This window comes from Phacochoerus africanus, chromosome 5 (assembly GCF_016906955.1).
Source record: "Phacochoerus africanus isolate WHEZ1 chromosome 5, ROS_Pafr_v1, whole genome shotgun sequence".
In the NCBI taxonomy this organism is placed as follows: Eukaryota; Metazoa; Chordata; class Mammalia; order Artiodactyla; family Suidae; genus Phacochoerus; species Phacochoerus africanus.
Window position 1 is genome coordinate 72984462 of NC_062548.1, and position 15471 is coordinate 72999932.

The window sequence follows — 15471 nt, forward strand, 5'->3', positions numbered from 1 at the left end:
ACGGGGGGGAACTTGGGAGGGGGGCAAAGAAGGGACATTTGGGACTGTAAGAAGTTGAAACTGTCTCCTCAGAAGCAGCTTAGGGGTGAGAATGGGCGCGGTGACAGGGCCGGGCTGGAGCGGCAGTGTGCCTGGCGGTGATCCCTGGGCGGCGGGATTTTCCGGGCGCTGGGAATCTGGCGAGCCCGGTGGGGGCGGCAGGTGGGGCGGGGCCTCTCTGGGCCCGCCCCTTGCCCAGGTGAGGCGCCGGCTAGCAGGGCCGGAAGGGGTGACGCGCCCCCGCAGTGCTCACTAGGTGTGGGGGTGCCCTGGCTTTCGGGCCAGGCCTGGTTGGCGCCCAGGCCTGGCCCGGCGGGCCCGGCCTTTGGAGGGGGGTGGAGGGTGCCGCGCCCAGTCCGACCCAGGTGTCGTCTCCGGGGGCGGAGTTTGGGAACCGGGAGGTGGGAGATTCCCGACCGAACAAGCTGGCGGGCGCCTAGGGACAGAAGTCGACGGGACAAAGCAGAGGCGGGCGGAGCGGGGAGTGCAGAGGGTAGGCAAAGGCGCGGGGCCGCCAGCATGTTCTCCCGAAACCACCGGAGCCGGGTCACCGTGGCCAGGGGCTCCGCCCTGGAGATGGAGTTCAAACGCGGCCGTTTCCGACTCAGCCTCTTCAGCGACCCACCCGAGGTGAGAGACTCGCGCGCCCTTGCCTTCTCCCTGGGCTCCGGTAGCCCCGGCTGCCTGGGCTTCCCGCCCCCGCCCGAGCCCTCGCGCGCCTAGGGGCGGAGATGCCGCGGGTCGGGTACAAACTAGTGGTTGTTGACTTTAAAACTCAGACGCGGGCCATCTGCTCGTTCATCGGACCGTGCCCCCCCAGACATTTCCTGGCCCACTTGAGCTGATTTGCCTCTGCCTGGAAAAACTTCAGGTTGCCTTCAATTTAAGGGGCTCTAGGCTCGATTCCCAAAATGTGCCTGGACCCCGGCCCCTCCCGGGGTTCTGGAGCAAAGGACGATGTGCAACTGGGCGGGCTCTCACAGCTCTGACTCCTGGTCCGGGCGCCCACTCCTTCCCCGGCCTCCAGCCGCATCTGGGACAGCCTTCATGGACAATCTCGACTTCTTGGCCAGGGCCACCCTCTTCACCGAAACCCTCCCCAACTGCCCCTCTGCGGCTGAGGGAGTCGGCAGTGAGAGGGTTCCTTATTAACGATTTGGGATGATTTCCCACGCTCAAACTTTCAGCCTCCTTTCCTGGGGCTTTAGAGGAGTCCATCACTCTACACATTGCCCAGGTCTGAGCGTCCCTCCACCCCGTAACTCCCTAAGGAAGCTGGGCAGGGCTGAAAGTTGTGGGGGTGAGCTAGGACTTAGCGGGCAAATAGCTCCCCAAGGTTAGCTCTCCTTCCCCGCGGGGCCTGGAAAGGGTTAAGTGAGGGGGACTTTCTCACTCCTCCGGCTGGGATTCCAGTCCTGGCTTCTGATCTTTCCCCCACAGCCTGCCCCAGAACAAAAGCTCTTTCACAGCCATGTCACAGTGTCCCCGGCCTTCTCTGACTGACTCAGAGGCTAGCGGGCCTGGGGAGAGGGCCTCTGTCAGGTCCGGTGCCAGCCACGCCGCGTGGGGCCAGTGTGGGAGAAGTGAGGGGCGAGGCCCGGGGACCAGGAGGAGGGGCCTGTGAGTTGGGGCCGCCCCCGGAGGAGCCGGGGCGGAGCCGTTGGGCCCCGGCTGAGTCGAGTGTGACTCCGTGGGCCTGGAGTTGGTGGTGGGGGGGGAGCGGTGGCAAAGCTGCAGCTGGCTGGGAATCGGGGCTGGTTTCCTGTCTGGAAGGGAAGGGGCCCGCAGAGGGGAGCGGGGGCAGCAGCAGCCAGGCACACCCCTGCCTTTCTCCCTCCCTCTCCTCTCTTCTCCTGGAAAAGCGAGGTAATTGTGAACCCGGGGTGGGGCTGGCTGGCTGTGGGCCCCTAGTTGGAAGAGGTGGCTCTGGGGGTGGGGCTGCATTTACCCCTCTGTCCCATTCCCTGGGCTCACTCAAGGCCTCACTTCTATCCCTTTTCTTCCTCAAACTAAGCCAGAACTCCTTCCGAAAAGCTCCAATCTCCTGACAAACCCCATGAACCTGCATGAAGTGTCCCCTCCCTGCCCCCGTCCAGTTGTGCCTGCCCCTCACGCCCTACCCGCACACAGATTCTCTGTCCGCCAGGCCAGGGGTGTGGGCGGGGGCTGGGGAGGGGCCAGAGTCGGAATGAAAGAGCCTTTTTCTTCCACAGCTGGGAGAACAGCTGCCACCAAAGCAAGACTGGACACTCTGTGCCCAGAGCCCCCGCTGCAGCTGGCCTCCTCGCCGGGGACCCTGCTCATCCTCACCTCGCTTTCCTTTCCTCCCATGCCTGGCTCCCACCAGGGCCCTGGAACAGCGGTAGGCAAGGAAAGTTTGTCACCGCAGCCAGAGGGGTCTAACGGGAGCGTAAGAGGGACAGGGGCTGCCTCTGCCTTCTGCCCTCTGCCCAAGAACTGCCCACCTCTTTCAAGACCAGGGGAGCAGCAGGAGGAGGGAGTGTGGGGCAGTGTGGTGCTTGCTCACCCCACCCCTCTGGAGGGGCCAACAGGGGAAGGGGCACCCGGGGGGCACAGAGATGCAGGACAGATTGCACATCCTGGAGGACCTGAATATGCTCTACATCCGGCAGATGGCGCTCAGCCTGGAGGTAACGCCCCCGCCCCTGGAGTTCACCTCCTCCACAGCCCCCCAGCCCCAGCCTCTGCCCTGTACATTCCTGCTGGGCTGAGTGGGAGCCGGGCCTGCCCCAAACGGGGAGAGGGACAGGTGGTTCTGCATGTCCTTCGTTGGGTGCTATGTATGGACCCAGGCTCAGTTATGCCAATTAGGGGGCAACAGGGTCTTTACGCTTCTTTCTGGTGGCTCTGTGGGTGGGTGTGGATGCGTGTGCTGCGGCAGCGGAGGGCTCCTTTTAGGTATAGAAAGAAGAGAGGAGTTTATTAGGTATGGGAAAAGAGAGGTTTGCGGGAAGGATCTGACCTCACCACTGAAGGGGGCGAGGAGTCTGGGTAGGGATGTAAGGATTCTCTGGACCTGAAGACGGCAGGGCTGCTTATTCATTTCTTTATTCCTAATCACATTAGTTGAACACCTACTATATGCCAACTCCTTTCTAGATCTTGGGATACTTCAGTGAACCAAACGGAAGGGTCCATTCTATTGAGAGAACAGACAATAAACATGCACAAGTTCACAGGTGGGATCAATAAACATCGGGTAGGGGAGGCAGCATTATTATGACGGAGTCAGGGAAGGCCTCTGGGATCTCTGAGCTGTGACCAGAAGGATGTGAAGATTTGTGAAGGCTGGAGGAAGGACTTTCCAGCAGAGGGCAGAGCAAGGGCAAATGCCCTTAATGAAGATGATGGTGTATATTTGGGAAAGAAAGAGCCAATGTGGCTAAAACATAGTAGTTGGGGTCAAGCTGATGGGCAGGGGCCAGATTATGCAGGGCTTTCAGGGCCATGACAGGGGGACTTTAAGTGTGATGTTGGCCCATGGAAGGGTTTTAAACAGGGAACAGCTCATCCAATGTTTTAAAATGGTGGCTGTTGTGTTTATTTATTTATTTATTTTTCTTTTTGGCCACCCCATGGCGCCTGGAATTCTAGGGCAAGGGATCAGATTGGAGCCACAGTTGCAACCTACACCGCAGCTGTGGCAACAATGGATCCGCCTTTAACCCACTGTGTGGGGCAGGGATTGAACCTGCGTCCCAGCGCCCTGCCGCTGATTCCTGATTCCTGTTGCACCACAGCAGGAACTGCAGGGGCTGTTGTGTTTAAGGTGAATAGGCCAGGCAGGGGTGGGAGAGAGGAAGGCTGGCAAGAGAAGTAGAGGAAGAGCACCAGCTAGGAGGTCGTATCTTTAGGGAAGTGGACCTGGTTATGTGGATTAAATGCTTATGTGGCAATAGGGAGAAGGGGGTGGATTTCAAATGATGTGGTATATCCACTTGCTGATGGATCGGACATGAGGGTGAGGCAAAGAGAGGACTCCAGGATGATTCCCAGGTGTGTAGCCAAGCAGCTGGGCAGCGTGGTCATTGGTCATCTACTGAGATGGGCAAGGTAGAGGAAGTTGTGGAAGCGACTGCTTGGACCTGGCAGGGGGTTGCTGCTGAGGGAGGTCAGAGTCTAGCTCAGAAAAGCAATTTATGGCACAGGTGTCGCACCCTCGCCCTGGTCCCACTCCCTAGCTCATGGTAGACATTACTAGTCAATCATGGCACTCTTCACCAACAACACCAAGTGTGGCCTCACAGTCTTTCTCAGCACAACCTTGGCATAGGTTTTGCAGGTTGTGTCCTTTCACAAGGACACTGGGTAGCGGTGGGAATCCTGGCCTGGTAAGGAGGGGGCACCTTTATCTAATTTGTTTGCCTGGAAAGTGTAATTTTTTTTCTGAAATGCAGAAAGGTGCCTGAGGAGCCCATTAGGATTCTGACACTACCTATTGTCCTGTGTTGGTACATGAGATAAAAGCTATTTGCCTCCCCTGGCCCTCTGCACCAGCTATGTTACTAGTTACATGTGGCTATTTAAATTTAAAATTTAGTTAATTACAATGAGATAAAATAAAAAGTTTAGTTCCTTAATTACTCTAGCCACATCTCAAGCGCTAGATGGGTACTGAACATTTCATCATGGCTGGTCTAGGTATGTAAATGTTTATATTCTGTATCCCACACCTTCTCTATAATTTTTCTTCATAGGAGCTCTGCCCAAGTTTTGGCACAGAGGCAGGGGCTTAGATTTTATTTCATCTCTTGTTCAGCCGTGGGCTGGTTGAAGGGGCTGTGTTCTTTCTCCATGAAGCTCAGCAGTTCCCCAACCCCCATCCCATTGATCTTTCGGGGTTAGCAAGAAAGGTAGTCATGGAGGTGTAAATCTAAGAAGAGTCTCTGGAGGAGGCAACTTAAGCTGCAAGTAAAGGGCAGGTGGGAGTGCTGGGCCCACGCAGAGGTTAGTAGTTCTCAAACAGTGCTATGAAAGAAGTGGAATTAACCCCCTCCCCCACTGGCAATTTACAAACTGAGGCTCCAGAGTTTAGTTAGTCAAGTTCCTAAGCTAGGATTTGAACTTAGCCCTTGTGGAGATTCTAAAGAGAACAGAAGGTGATGAGAACCAAAGCAGGAAGGTCAGATGCAGAAGAGAGTGGGAGGGACTGGAAAGGATGCCTAGAGCAGCCTAATGTGTTCTGGGGCTTCTGCCCATGACTCATCCTCTTTCAGCCCCTTGGGCCCTGACCCAGGTCGGCTGACATCCAACCTGACATCCAAGGCTCCTTCCCAGGAGAGTCCAGTGAAAACACTGCCTGCCTGGGAGGGAGGGTGTGCGGTGGGGAGGGGGTGACATGGAGCTCTCCCTGAGGTAGGGAGATGGGGTTGAAACTCAGGGAACCCGAGCCTGAGTCAGGATTCCCGACTCTGTCCAAGGGTGGGAAGTTTCTAGAGCGTCTTCCACCCTGGGGCTGGGGGAATGGATTCTGACCGGGTTGGGGGACAGGAAGGGGGTGGTAGCCAGGGTGTCGGCGCTCGGAATCCAGCTCCTCCACGCTGGACACAGCGACTTCTCTGCAGCCCCTTACTCCAGTGTATACACTCTCCCCTTCCCGCATGCTCCCAGTCAAGGAGCCACCTTGGAGGGTAACCGCCACACAGAGGGGGCTCCTGGCCTCCGGCAGCTCCGGAGCCTGGAGCCCTTTCCTGGGCGAGGCCAGTGCTCCTGGAGGTGCCGTCCCTCCGCAGCTCTGTGGTTCGCGCAGCCCAAGCCTAGCCGGCCAGGCGCACTGAGAGACGGAGGGACTGCCTGCGCTTCGGAGCCCCTTGGCCACTCTCGCGGCAGTTGGGAGCTGATGTCACCGGCGCCCGAGCGCCTTGGGCGGGGGCGGGGCGGCTCCCGGGCCACCCGGGCGGCTCCGGACAGCGCACTGCCTGCGTCGCACCGCACGTGCCATGGACAGGGCTAGGGAAGGATCCGTGAGTGCTGGGGCCGGGACCCAGAGGCTAGTCAGCAGGGGGCTTGAGGACGCCGCTTGGCCCCAACCCCCCACACCTGTCTGGGGTGTTTGTGGCAGAAGCTGGATGCAGAATGGGATGGGGGTTGGCAAGCAGCAAAGTGGGACCCCGGGGCAGGCAGGCACGGTGGGGGTGGGGGCAGTTGTGTAGTCTGAGAGGGCTGCCTGGTGGAGAGGGGATTAGGGCCCAGGAAGCCTATTTCTGAAGGGTCAGGAAGGGAAACGTGGATAGTGAGAGTGGTGTGAGGTGAGGGGTGATGACAGTCTGGTCCAGCCCGTGTAGGGAAGGAAGAATCTGCAGGAAGGCTGGGCAAGGCAATTCCCGGAAGCAGGGATTTAGGGTGCTCAGGTTTTGGAGACTTGACTCACCAGGGACAGAAACAAGGGCACAGTGTGGAAGAGGGCTGGTGTGTGGGAGAAGACAGGTTTTAGTTTCCAACAGTCACATTCACATTCCTCTTCCAACCCGGTGGCTCCACTGAGCTTGCCTTCTGATTCCTACACTGTAACAGGGTTAGTCCTCTCTGAAGCCTTCCCCATCACCTCATCCAGGAGCAAATAGGGTCTGTTTGCTGTGAGTGTGTTTGTGCCATGACCTGGCACTTAAGGCGCAGCCATTAATGCCTGCATATCTCACCTCCCAGATGTGGAGACTTGGACCGCAGAGGGAGACTCCAGTGTTACTGAGTGAATGCTACTGGGGCTGAAATAGCGTCGTTAAAATAAACACCTCCACCATTCATGTACACCATAGGCTGGGCATTGTGCTGAGTGCTTGCTCAGCTCCTCCTTCCTGACCTCCTGCTTCACCTGCCTCCCCATCCCCATCCCTTGCCTCTGTCCCCACCTCCCAAACTCAAGGGGGCCAGCAGGTCCCCAGATTTGGGGTGTGTAGTGCATTCTGTTCAGCCTGAGCAAACACAGCAGGTAGTATGCTCCTTCTCCACTGACCCCTTTCCAACTAGATGTTCTCTCTCATCTTGTGAATCTTTGGGGTAGACCAGGATGGACTTTACTATCTGTGGTCATTCTCAGCCTGGGTTGCACCTCAGAGTCCCTTGGAGAATTTTCCAAAAAAGGCACATGCCCCTGTCTTAGAGATTCTTATTCTGCTAGTTTGAGGTGAGGCCTGGTGATTTTTTTTTTTTAAACTCAGAAGATTTAATTTTTTAAAAGGTAACAATTTCTAACAGGGGCATAGTAAAGAAAAGTATTATACAAAGTATCATAAATTGGTTTTCCATTTCTGGCTCCCAGAGCTACAACTACTACTATTTTATGCATATCTAAGGAGATATCTATATCTATCTATATCTATTTTTTGCATAAATGGTAGCATGCTATAATACTGTTCTACTTTATCTCACTTCATATATTTTGAAAATTTTTTTCATTTTTGCACATCTACCTTACTCTTTAATGTCTGCAATATTCTATGTTCTGTGGTATAGACAGCCTATAACTTATTTAACCAATACCCTATTGAAGGACTTTTTAACATTCTAATTTAATTTTTAATGTTTTTGGCCGCACCTGCACCATGTGGAAGTTCCTAGGCCAGGGAGCAAACCTGCGCCACAGCAGTGATCCAGACTGCTGCAGTGGCAATGCAGTGCCACAAGAGAACTCCAAAGGACTTTTAATATTGTGTTTAAAATGATGCTGCAATGAATATGGTTCTGCCCACAAGTGTAACTATATCTTTAGGATAAACTCCTAGATGTTGGCTAGCTGGATCAAAGGACATGTGAATCTGTAGTTTTCACAGACTTTCCCAAATTGCACTGGAAAGAGGCTGAAAAAAATTATACTCCCAGAGGGCATCTGTATTTTTTACAAAGCTTCTCTGCTTAATCCTGGGCAGCTGAAGCTGAGACTCAACTCTTGCCTTAAACACGTTCCTTTCACTTTCTAGTAGGTGACAGCCCACTTGGGGATCGAAGGGTGCTCCAGCCTGTCCCCTGACTGATATGTCCTTCTCATCCTTCTCCCGACTCCGGCTAGGACACAGAGTTGCAGAGAAAGCTAGACCATGAGATCCGGATGAGGGAAGGGGCCTGCAAGCTGCTGGCGGCCTGCTCCCAGCGAGAGCAGGCTCTGGAGGCCACCAAGAGCCTGCTGGTGTGCAACAGCCGCATCCTCAGCTACATGGGCGAGCTGCAGCGGCGCAAGGAGGCGCAGGTGCTGGGGAAGACAGGCCGGCGGTGAGCAAGGGGGGAGGCGAGGCTTTATGGGGGGGTAGCAGTGCAGTGTGTACATGGACCGCCCTGAAGCTGGCTTCTTCATGAAGACTTACCACGGGCCTGGAAGACACCTTGGCGTCCTGCCACCACAGTGTGCTGCTCAGAGGTGCGCTAGTGAATTGCTAGGGCTGGGCTCAGGAAAGCCGTGTGTCTGGTGAAAGGCTGGCAGTCTGAGGGGTAGTAATGCAAAAGCCCTAATCTGCTAAGCCCTGCCTGTGATCTAATGAGGCGGGCTGCCTCGCTTCTGGAAACCTAGTTTCCTCCAAGCTAGTTCACCGAATGGCCAATCTGCTAAATGGCCAATTTATTGTAACTGACAACAGTTCACTGTACCTGGGGTTTGCCTCATCCGAGGTAGGATTTGGGAAGGGAAATAAAAAACATAATAAGGGAACGCCTACCCATCCACGTAATTAGACTGTGCATTCTAAACAGACTCACCTCTTAGATGTGAAGCCCAGCCTACCCTGACCATAGACTCTGCTGATCTGACAAATCTGCAGTGAAATGGTTGAGGCGATGGCTCTGGTAAAACTACAACGTGGGAGAAAATATTTGGCAAATTGATTATTCTGAGAACTGGCCATTTTTGATAAACTGATCATTTTGAAAACTGGCTTGTGGCAAAGTAGCCTGCTTGGCCCTACAAGGCTGAGTGCCGAGAAGGTCCGGGCCCCTCACTGGCAGAGTGTCCATCCCAGCTCAGCCGGGAAGGCTGACACAAGGAGAGGCTGCCAGGAGCCCTCCAGAGCTCACCCAGGAAGACACCAGGGGAAGGAGGAGAGCTTCAGTGGCTGCTCCAGAAAGTTGAAGGAAGGGCCAGCAGGCATGGGGACAGCTCCTACTATGACTTTTCTATCTTGTGAGAGGGGACCATTGAAGGCTCTGCCCTGCCCAAGTTCCCACAGGGCCCACACACGAGTGGGATGTGAAGTACACCTCAAGTCCCTGGCAGCCAAACACACTGCCGTCAGTGCCACATCAGTTAGTCGCTAATTTCACTGTGATGAATCATGAATTAGTATAGCTAAGCTGGCCAAAACCTGAGGAGAGGGACACTTGCTCAATTGGATCCTAAGGATGGGTGGGGTGGGGAGGAAGGTGGATGTACCCCCTTCAGTGGGGGGACTGGGGAACTCGGGCCACTTTGAAGGTTTGGCCCATTAGCCAGGAGGATAGAGGGGAAATCAAAGCTCGGGGGAGGACGGAGAGAGGTTCGTGACAAATGGAACACAAATGCTCCCTACCGAGGTTCTTGATTTTCTGGCTGTCAGTACCCTCTTTTATCAAAGTGATGAGATGGTGGAGACAAGTAGCCTCCTTTATTGTTAAAAAGAGAGACTTGGAGTTCCCGTTGTGGCTCAGTGGCTAATGAATCTGACTAGGAACCATGAGGTTTCAGGTTCGATCCCTGGCCTCGCTCAGTGGGTTAAGGATCCGGCATTGCCGTGAGCTGTGGTGTAGGTCACAGACACGGCTCGGATCCCACGTTGCTGTGGCTGTGGCAAAGTCTGGCAGCTACAGCTCCGATTCAACCCCTAGCCAGGGAACCTCCATATGCCATGGATGCTGCCCTAGAAAAGCCAAAAAACAAAGAAACAAAAGCAACAAGAAAAAATGAGAGAGCCTGCAAAATCCTGCAAGCCTGGGGATTAATGGAGAAGAGTCCTTGAAAGGGAGCCTCTCTCTGGGCACCTGTCTCCTCAAGCCCCCCTTGTCCCTGGCAGGGTCTGGGCAGGTGGTCAGGGAGGGTGCTTGTGGGGGGTGGCCCAAGCTTTACTGTGTGTGAACTTAGTGCCTCTAGCATTCCCAAGCCCAGTGACTCGTGGGTTCAGTTGACAACTCTCTCTAACAGTCTCCCAGCTCTTCCCTATCAGCCAGTCTGGGATCTGGTGACTGGGCCCTGGGCAGGGGTGTCCTAGAGCCCTTGGGAACCAGAGCCAGAGAGAACAGTGTCTCTAGGACGTTGTGATTTGCCCACAGGCCTTCTGACAGTGGGCCACCCTCTGAGCGCTCCCCCTGCTGCGGCCGGGTCTGCATTTCTGGTAAGAAGCACAAGCACCCCAGCTGTCGGCACTCCTTGCCCAACGACAAGATCTCCTGCCCCATCTCACCTCCGTTCCTACCCCTCTGCCCCTTAGACCTGCGGATCCCACTCATGTGGAAGGACACAGAATATTTCAAGAACAAAGGCGGTGAGTTCCATACATGCTGGGACCAACTGAAGGGAGGGGCCCTGAGATGGGAGGCCCCTGTGGGGCACACCTTTACCCTTCTGTCCTCCGTCCCTAGACCTGCACCGCTGGGCTGTGTTCTTGCTGCTGCAGATCGGGGAGCACATCCAGGACACGGAGATGGTCCTGGTGGACAGAACCCTCACAGATGTCTCCTTTCAGAGCAACGTGCTCTTGTGAGGACCTCATCCCTGGGGCTCCCGCCTGTCTCCGCTGCTCTGGGGGGTGCCAGCGGATGGGAGACGTCCCCGTGTGCCCTGTGCTTGCGCCACATCTACCCTCCTCCCCAGCCCCCAGCCTTCCCCTGGACCATCCTGCTTTCTTCATCCCACCCCTGTAGTGCCGAGGCAGGGCCAGACTTCGAACTTCGACTGGAGCTGTATGGGGCCTGCGTGGAAGAGGAGGGAGCCCTGGCTGGAGCGCCCAAGAGGCTGGCCACCAAACTCAGCAGCTCCCTGGGTCGCTCCTCAGGGAGGCGTGTTCGGGCATCGCTGGAGATGGCAGGGGGGTCAGGGAGCAGTCCCATCCTGCTCCCCACCCCCGCTGTGGGGTAAGGCCCCACATTCCTCCACTGCCGTCAGGTGACCTCTGCCCTGTGCTGTGTGCAGAACATATTCCTCACTGCTCCCAGGACATGCAGGCAGATGTGAATGAGCGGTGGCTACGTAGCTGGGAGGCACTCCCGCCTGTACCTCAGGGCTGGGCCCAAGACAGATGAGAAGACCAACAGGAATGCAGGAAGAGCTAGGCTCCCAGGTCTTCACTTTTTTGCAGAAGCTAATACATCTCATGTTGCTAGAACAGTGTGCCCTGGTTGAAGCAGGGTAGCCTGGGTCCTGTGATGGCGTCTACAAGTACCTGGAGGCACCAAGTGGAACCATTGGGCCTCTGATGAGCAGTTTGAGACCCTTGTGGGTAATGAACAGAGTGCTGATTTTGGAGACAGACATAAATTTGAATTCCAACTCCACCAGCTAAGCTATATTTTGGGTAGATTTCTTAACCTCATTAAGCCGAAAGCTGCCTCATCTAATAACTAAAGGATGCCACCAACCTCACGGGACTGTTGTGGGAATACAGCGGGATAACATGTTTCCTTTCCTTTTCTTTTCTTTTTTAAAATCTTTTTAGGTCCACACTCGCAGCATATGGAAGTTCCCAGGCTAGGGGTCCAATTAGAGCTGTAGCTGCCAGCCTAGGCCACAGCCACAGCAACGCCAGATCTGAGCCGCATCTGAGACCCACACCGCAGCTCACGGCAACACAGGATCCTTAACCCACTGAGCGAGGCCAGGGATTGAACCCGCGTCTTCATGGATGCTAGTCAGATTCATTTCTGCTGAGCCACAACGAATGGAACTCCAGGATAACGTATTACAAGCACAGAACCCGCACTTAGCAGGAGTGCAGTAGATGTCTGCTCCCACCCCTGTGGGGGAGGCAAGCTAGTTTTCTGCAGGGGGCCTGAGCAATGGGCAGACCATCCCCCCCCACCTCCCCCGGGCTGAGAACTCCTGCCCTGCAGCACAGCCCTCACTGGCTGCTTCCCGCTTCTCCGTCCCACAGCGGTCCCCGTTACCACCTCCTGGCTCACACCACGCTCACCCTGGCCGAGGTGCAGGATGGGTTCCGCACACATGACCTCACCCTCGCCAGTCCGGGTGAGTATGTATGTACGTGGGGGCTGCCAGATGGTGAGAAGAGGGGCCGCTGGATGGTCCCCTTCACATTCCCCATCCTCACCCTGAACTTCCTCCTCCCCCAGAGGAGAATCCTGCCTGGCTGCCCCTTTATGGTAGCGTGTGTTGCCGCCTGGTGGCTCAGCCTCTCTGCATGACTCAGCCTACAGCGAGTGGTCCCCTCAGGGTGCAGGTGAGGGGCCCTGAGGAGTGGAAGGGGACGGGGAAAAGGCAGAGGAGACCTGGATGACCTAGGGATCAAAGAACTACTGAGAAGGCGAGATTTGGGTGGAGGAAGGAGGGATATGGCAAGACAGGAGGAGGAGCAGGCAGGAGGGGGGCAGACAGGAGCAGCTTCTCTGTGGGAGGCTGGGGAGAAGGGCGTTGGGGGTGCTAGTCCCCTAGGAAACCTTGAGTCATTTATGCAGCAAGCTGGGGAGCTGCAGGACTGGGTGCGAGTGCATGGAGTCCTGAAAGGCACAAACCTCTTCTGTTACCGGCAACCTGAAGACACAGACACTGGGGAAGAGCCGCTGTTTACTATTGGGATCAACAAGGTGATGAGTCCCTGGTGGTGAAGCCACCAGGTGCCAGGGTTTGGGAGCCTCTCCTTCAGGTCCCAGGAGGGTGGGCACAGAGAGATCAAAGCCAGCCTCCTGCTCTGAAGAGCACCACACCCAGCTTCTGGGTCAGGGATGCTGAGGGGACCGTATTCTCTCCAAGCATCACTGGAAAATGACCGCCCCTTCTACTCACCAACCTCCGCCCCTGCCGAGCCTCAGAAAGGGCCCTCTAGCCAGTTCAGGACTTCTCAGCCTCCTTCCATCTTTCTCCTCGGACACCAACCTGCACCTCCTTCACCTTCCCTGGTTTCCTCTCCCAAGGACCCCCTTTGTTTCTCAGCCCTTCTGCTGGCGTTGCTGCTGACTGTTACAGAAGTATGGAGGGCCCTCAGGCCTCAGCGTTCCCCTGCCTGCTCGTTCCCTCTTTCTCTGTTTCCATCTGCTCCTCTTTCCCTGGCTGAGGACCACCTGTCTCATCCCTGTGCTTTCCTGCCATTTCTTCCCATCTGGTCATTAGGAGACAAATTAGAGGGCTTAGTGAAAGCCCCGCAAACTCCTCCTTCTAAGGCAGGGATGACCAAGTCTGCCTGATATCACTGCTGACTCTGTGACCAAGCTGATGGTGTAAAGAGACCCCATCTTTCTCCTGCAGGAGACGCGAGTCCGGGCAGGGGAGCTGGACCAGGCAGCGGGCCGGCCTTTCACCCTGAGCATCAGTAACCAGTATGGGGAGGACGAGGTGACACACACCCTTCAGGCAGAGAGTCGGGGAGCCCTGCAGAGCTGGATGGAGGCTCTGTGGCAGCTTTTCTTTGACATGAGTAAGAGGAGGAGCCTGGCTCGAGCCTTTGGGTAGGATTGGGGCTTGTCATTTTTACCAGAAGCCTCTATTTCGAGAAAGTGTGGAAGGGAATGCAGGAGGGGAGAGGGGGGCCTGGCCCTGTCACAGTCCTCCCCCACCCGCCCCAATCAGTGCTCTCCCTCCAGGCCAGTGGAAGCAGTGCTGTGATGAGCTAATGAAAATTGAAACCCCTGCTCCCCGGAAACCACCCCAAGTACTGGCCAAGCAGGGGTCCCTGTACCATGAAATGGGTGAGTGGACGTGCACTCCGGACTCCTCACGGGAAGCGGGGTCGGGGACTTCAAGGGAACCCAGATAATGGAAACAGAGAGAAAGCATACTTTGGGCCAAGGCAGAACTCTGGGGCCCAAGTTCCACCCAGTCTTCCTTTCTCTTTCTCAACTCTTCTTAAAACCGCTTCCACCAAAGTTCAAAAAAAACCCCCACAGAACCAGAGTCATTTCATGGATTTTTCCCCTAATTTCTTCTTTTCTGTTTCCCTTTCTGCATGCGGATTCCTGTCTCTTCCTCTGGCCCTTCACCTGCCTGGCACTGCTTTCATTCTCCTCCTCTTTCTCATTTCTTTACCCCCTCCTGCCCACCCCCCTCTCCCTGCCACCCCGTCCCCTCCATGTCCCATAGTCTTATCAGAACCTGTGGCTCCAGGAGGCCCAGGTGAGGGGCTGCTCCTGCAGGATAATGCAATCTCGGCTGAGATCCAGGCTTTGCTTTCCTCTTATTATAGTGACAGGTGATGCTCAGGGCTGAGGAGGCCTGGGGCCTAAGCTCTGACTAGCCCCCTCCCCCCAATCCCTTCCTGGTGCCACAGCTATTGAGCCGCTAGATGACATCGCAGCCGTGACAGACATCCTGGCTCAGCGGGAGGGCGCAAGGCTGGAGACGCCCCCGCCCTGGCTAGCAATGTTTACAGACCAGCCTGCCCTGCCTGGCCCCTGCTCGCCTGCTTCAGCGGCCCCCACCCCGGCCCGGACCCATTCCCATTCCTGGGGGAGACCCCGAACGTTTTCCCTGGATGCTGTCCCGCCAGACCACTCCCCTGGGGCTTCTCGCTCGGTTGCCCCTCTCCCCTCGCAGCGGCCCCCACGGTCCCGAGGTCTCTGCAGCCAAGGCCCGCCCCACACTTGGCTCCAGTCACCAGTGTGAGAGAGGAGGGTGCTGGCACCAGGATCTGGCCAGAGGTGGAGATGATCTGTGCTCGGCTGGACTCTGGATTCGGCGCTGTTTGGAGCAGGTTGGCCATCTGGGCCTCCCTTTCCTCTGCTGGACTGGGGGTAGGCTGCGGAGGGGGAGCAGAAGCCCCTCTTAACCTGTGGTTGCCATGGTGCTGAGGGACTCATTCCCAGGGCTGGCTGGGATCCCCTAAACCCTTCCTGGGAGAAAACTGGAACCAACCCCACCCTTCCTCCCTGCACTAACTAGCTTTGAGGATGGCACTGAAGAGCTTTGGGAGGAACGCACCTCCCTTGTGACTCCCCCATCAACCATTAAAGTTATTTAACAGCAGCCTTCACCGGTTTGTTTGTTTGTTTTGTGTTTTTACATCCACACCCTCGGCCTATGGAGGTTCCCAGGCTAGGGGTCGAATCCGAATCAGAGCTGTAGCTGAGGCCTATGCCACAGACATGGCAACACTGTATCCAAGCCACAACTGTGACCTACCCCACAACCTGTGGCAACAATGGATCCTTAACCCACTGAGGCCAGGCATCGAACCCGTATCCTCACAGAGACAGTGTCAAGTCCTTAACCTGCTGAGCCACAGTGGGAACTCCCATCTGGTTTTTGAGGACAGGTTGCCTTTTAGCTTGGTCTGGACTTGCCCCATCTCC

The 15471-nt window shown here is 56.0% G+C and overlaps 1 protein-coding gene across 6 annotated transcripts; it reads left to right on the top strand.

The window, feature by feature from the left end:
* The first annotated feature begins 192 nt into the window (after positions 1-192).
* On the top strand, positions 193-15152 carry RTKN (rhotekin). Of its 6 annotated transcripts, XM_047781721.1 has the most exons (13): positions 1758-1905; positions 2253-2401; positions 8066-8265; positions 10288-10349; positions 10446-10499; positions 10597-10714; positions 10879-11088; positions 12105-12199; positions 12304-12410; positions 12646-12774; positions 13433-13601; positions 13768-13872; positions 14451-15152. In XM_047781721.1, exons 2-13 carry the CDS (start codon positions 2369-2371, stop codon positions 14783-14785), a joined length of 1617 nt encoding a protein of 538 aa, XP_047637677.1. In that variant the 5' UTR covers positions 1758-1905; positions 2253-2368; the 3' UTR covers positions 14786-15152. The 6 variants fall into 6 exon arrangements, with proteins under 6 accessions (XP_047637674.1, XP_047637677.1, XP_047637676.1 ...); XM_047781718.1 differs by lacking the exons at positions 1758-1905; positions 2253-2401 and adding an exon at positions 193-669; XM_047781720.1 differs by lacking the exon at positions 2253-2401 and having other exon boundaries at positions 1818-1905.
* Positions 15153-15471: the final 319 nt, after the last annotated feature.

What these genes read in the sequence shown, in the direction of transcription:
- RTKN (XM_047781717.1), top strand. Translation starts at nt 2,096, where the DNA reads ATGAACCTGCATGAAGTGTCCCCTCCCTGCCCCCGTCCAGTTGTGCCT. An exon ending in CTCCCCACCCCCGCTGTGGG is followed by an intron (nt 11,089 to 12,104) that starts GTAAGGCCCCAC and finishes TCCGTCCCACAG; the next exon opens with CGGTCCCCGTTACCACCTCC. An exon ending in GCAGCTTTTCTTTGACATGA is followed by an intron (nt 13,602 to 13,767) that starts GTAAGAGGAGGA and finishes CTCTCCCTCCAG; the next exon opens with GCCAGTGGAAGCAGTGCTGT.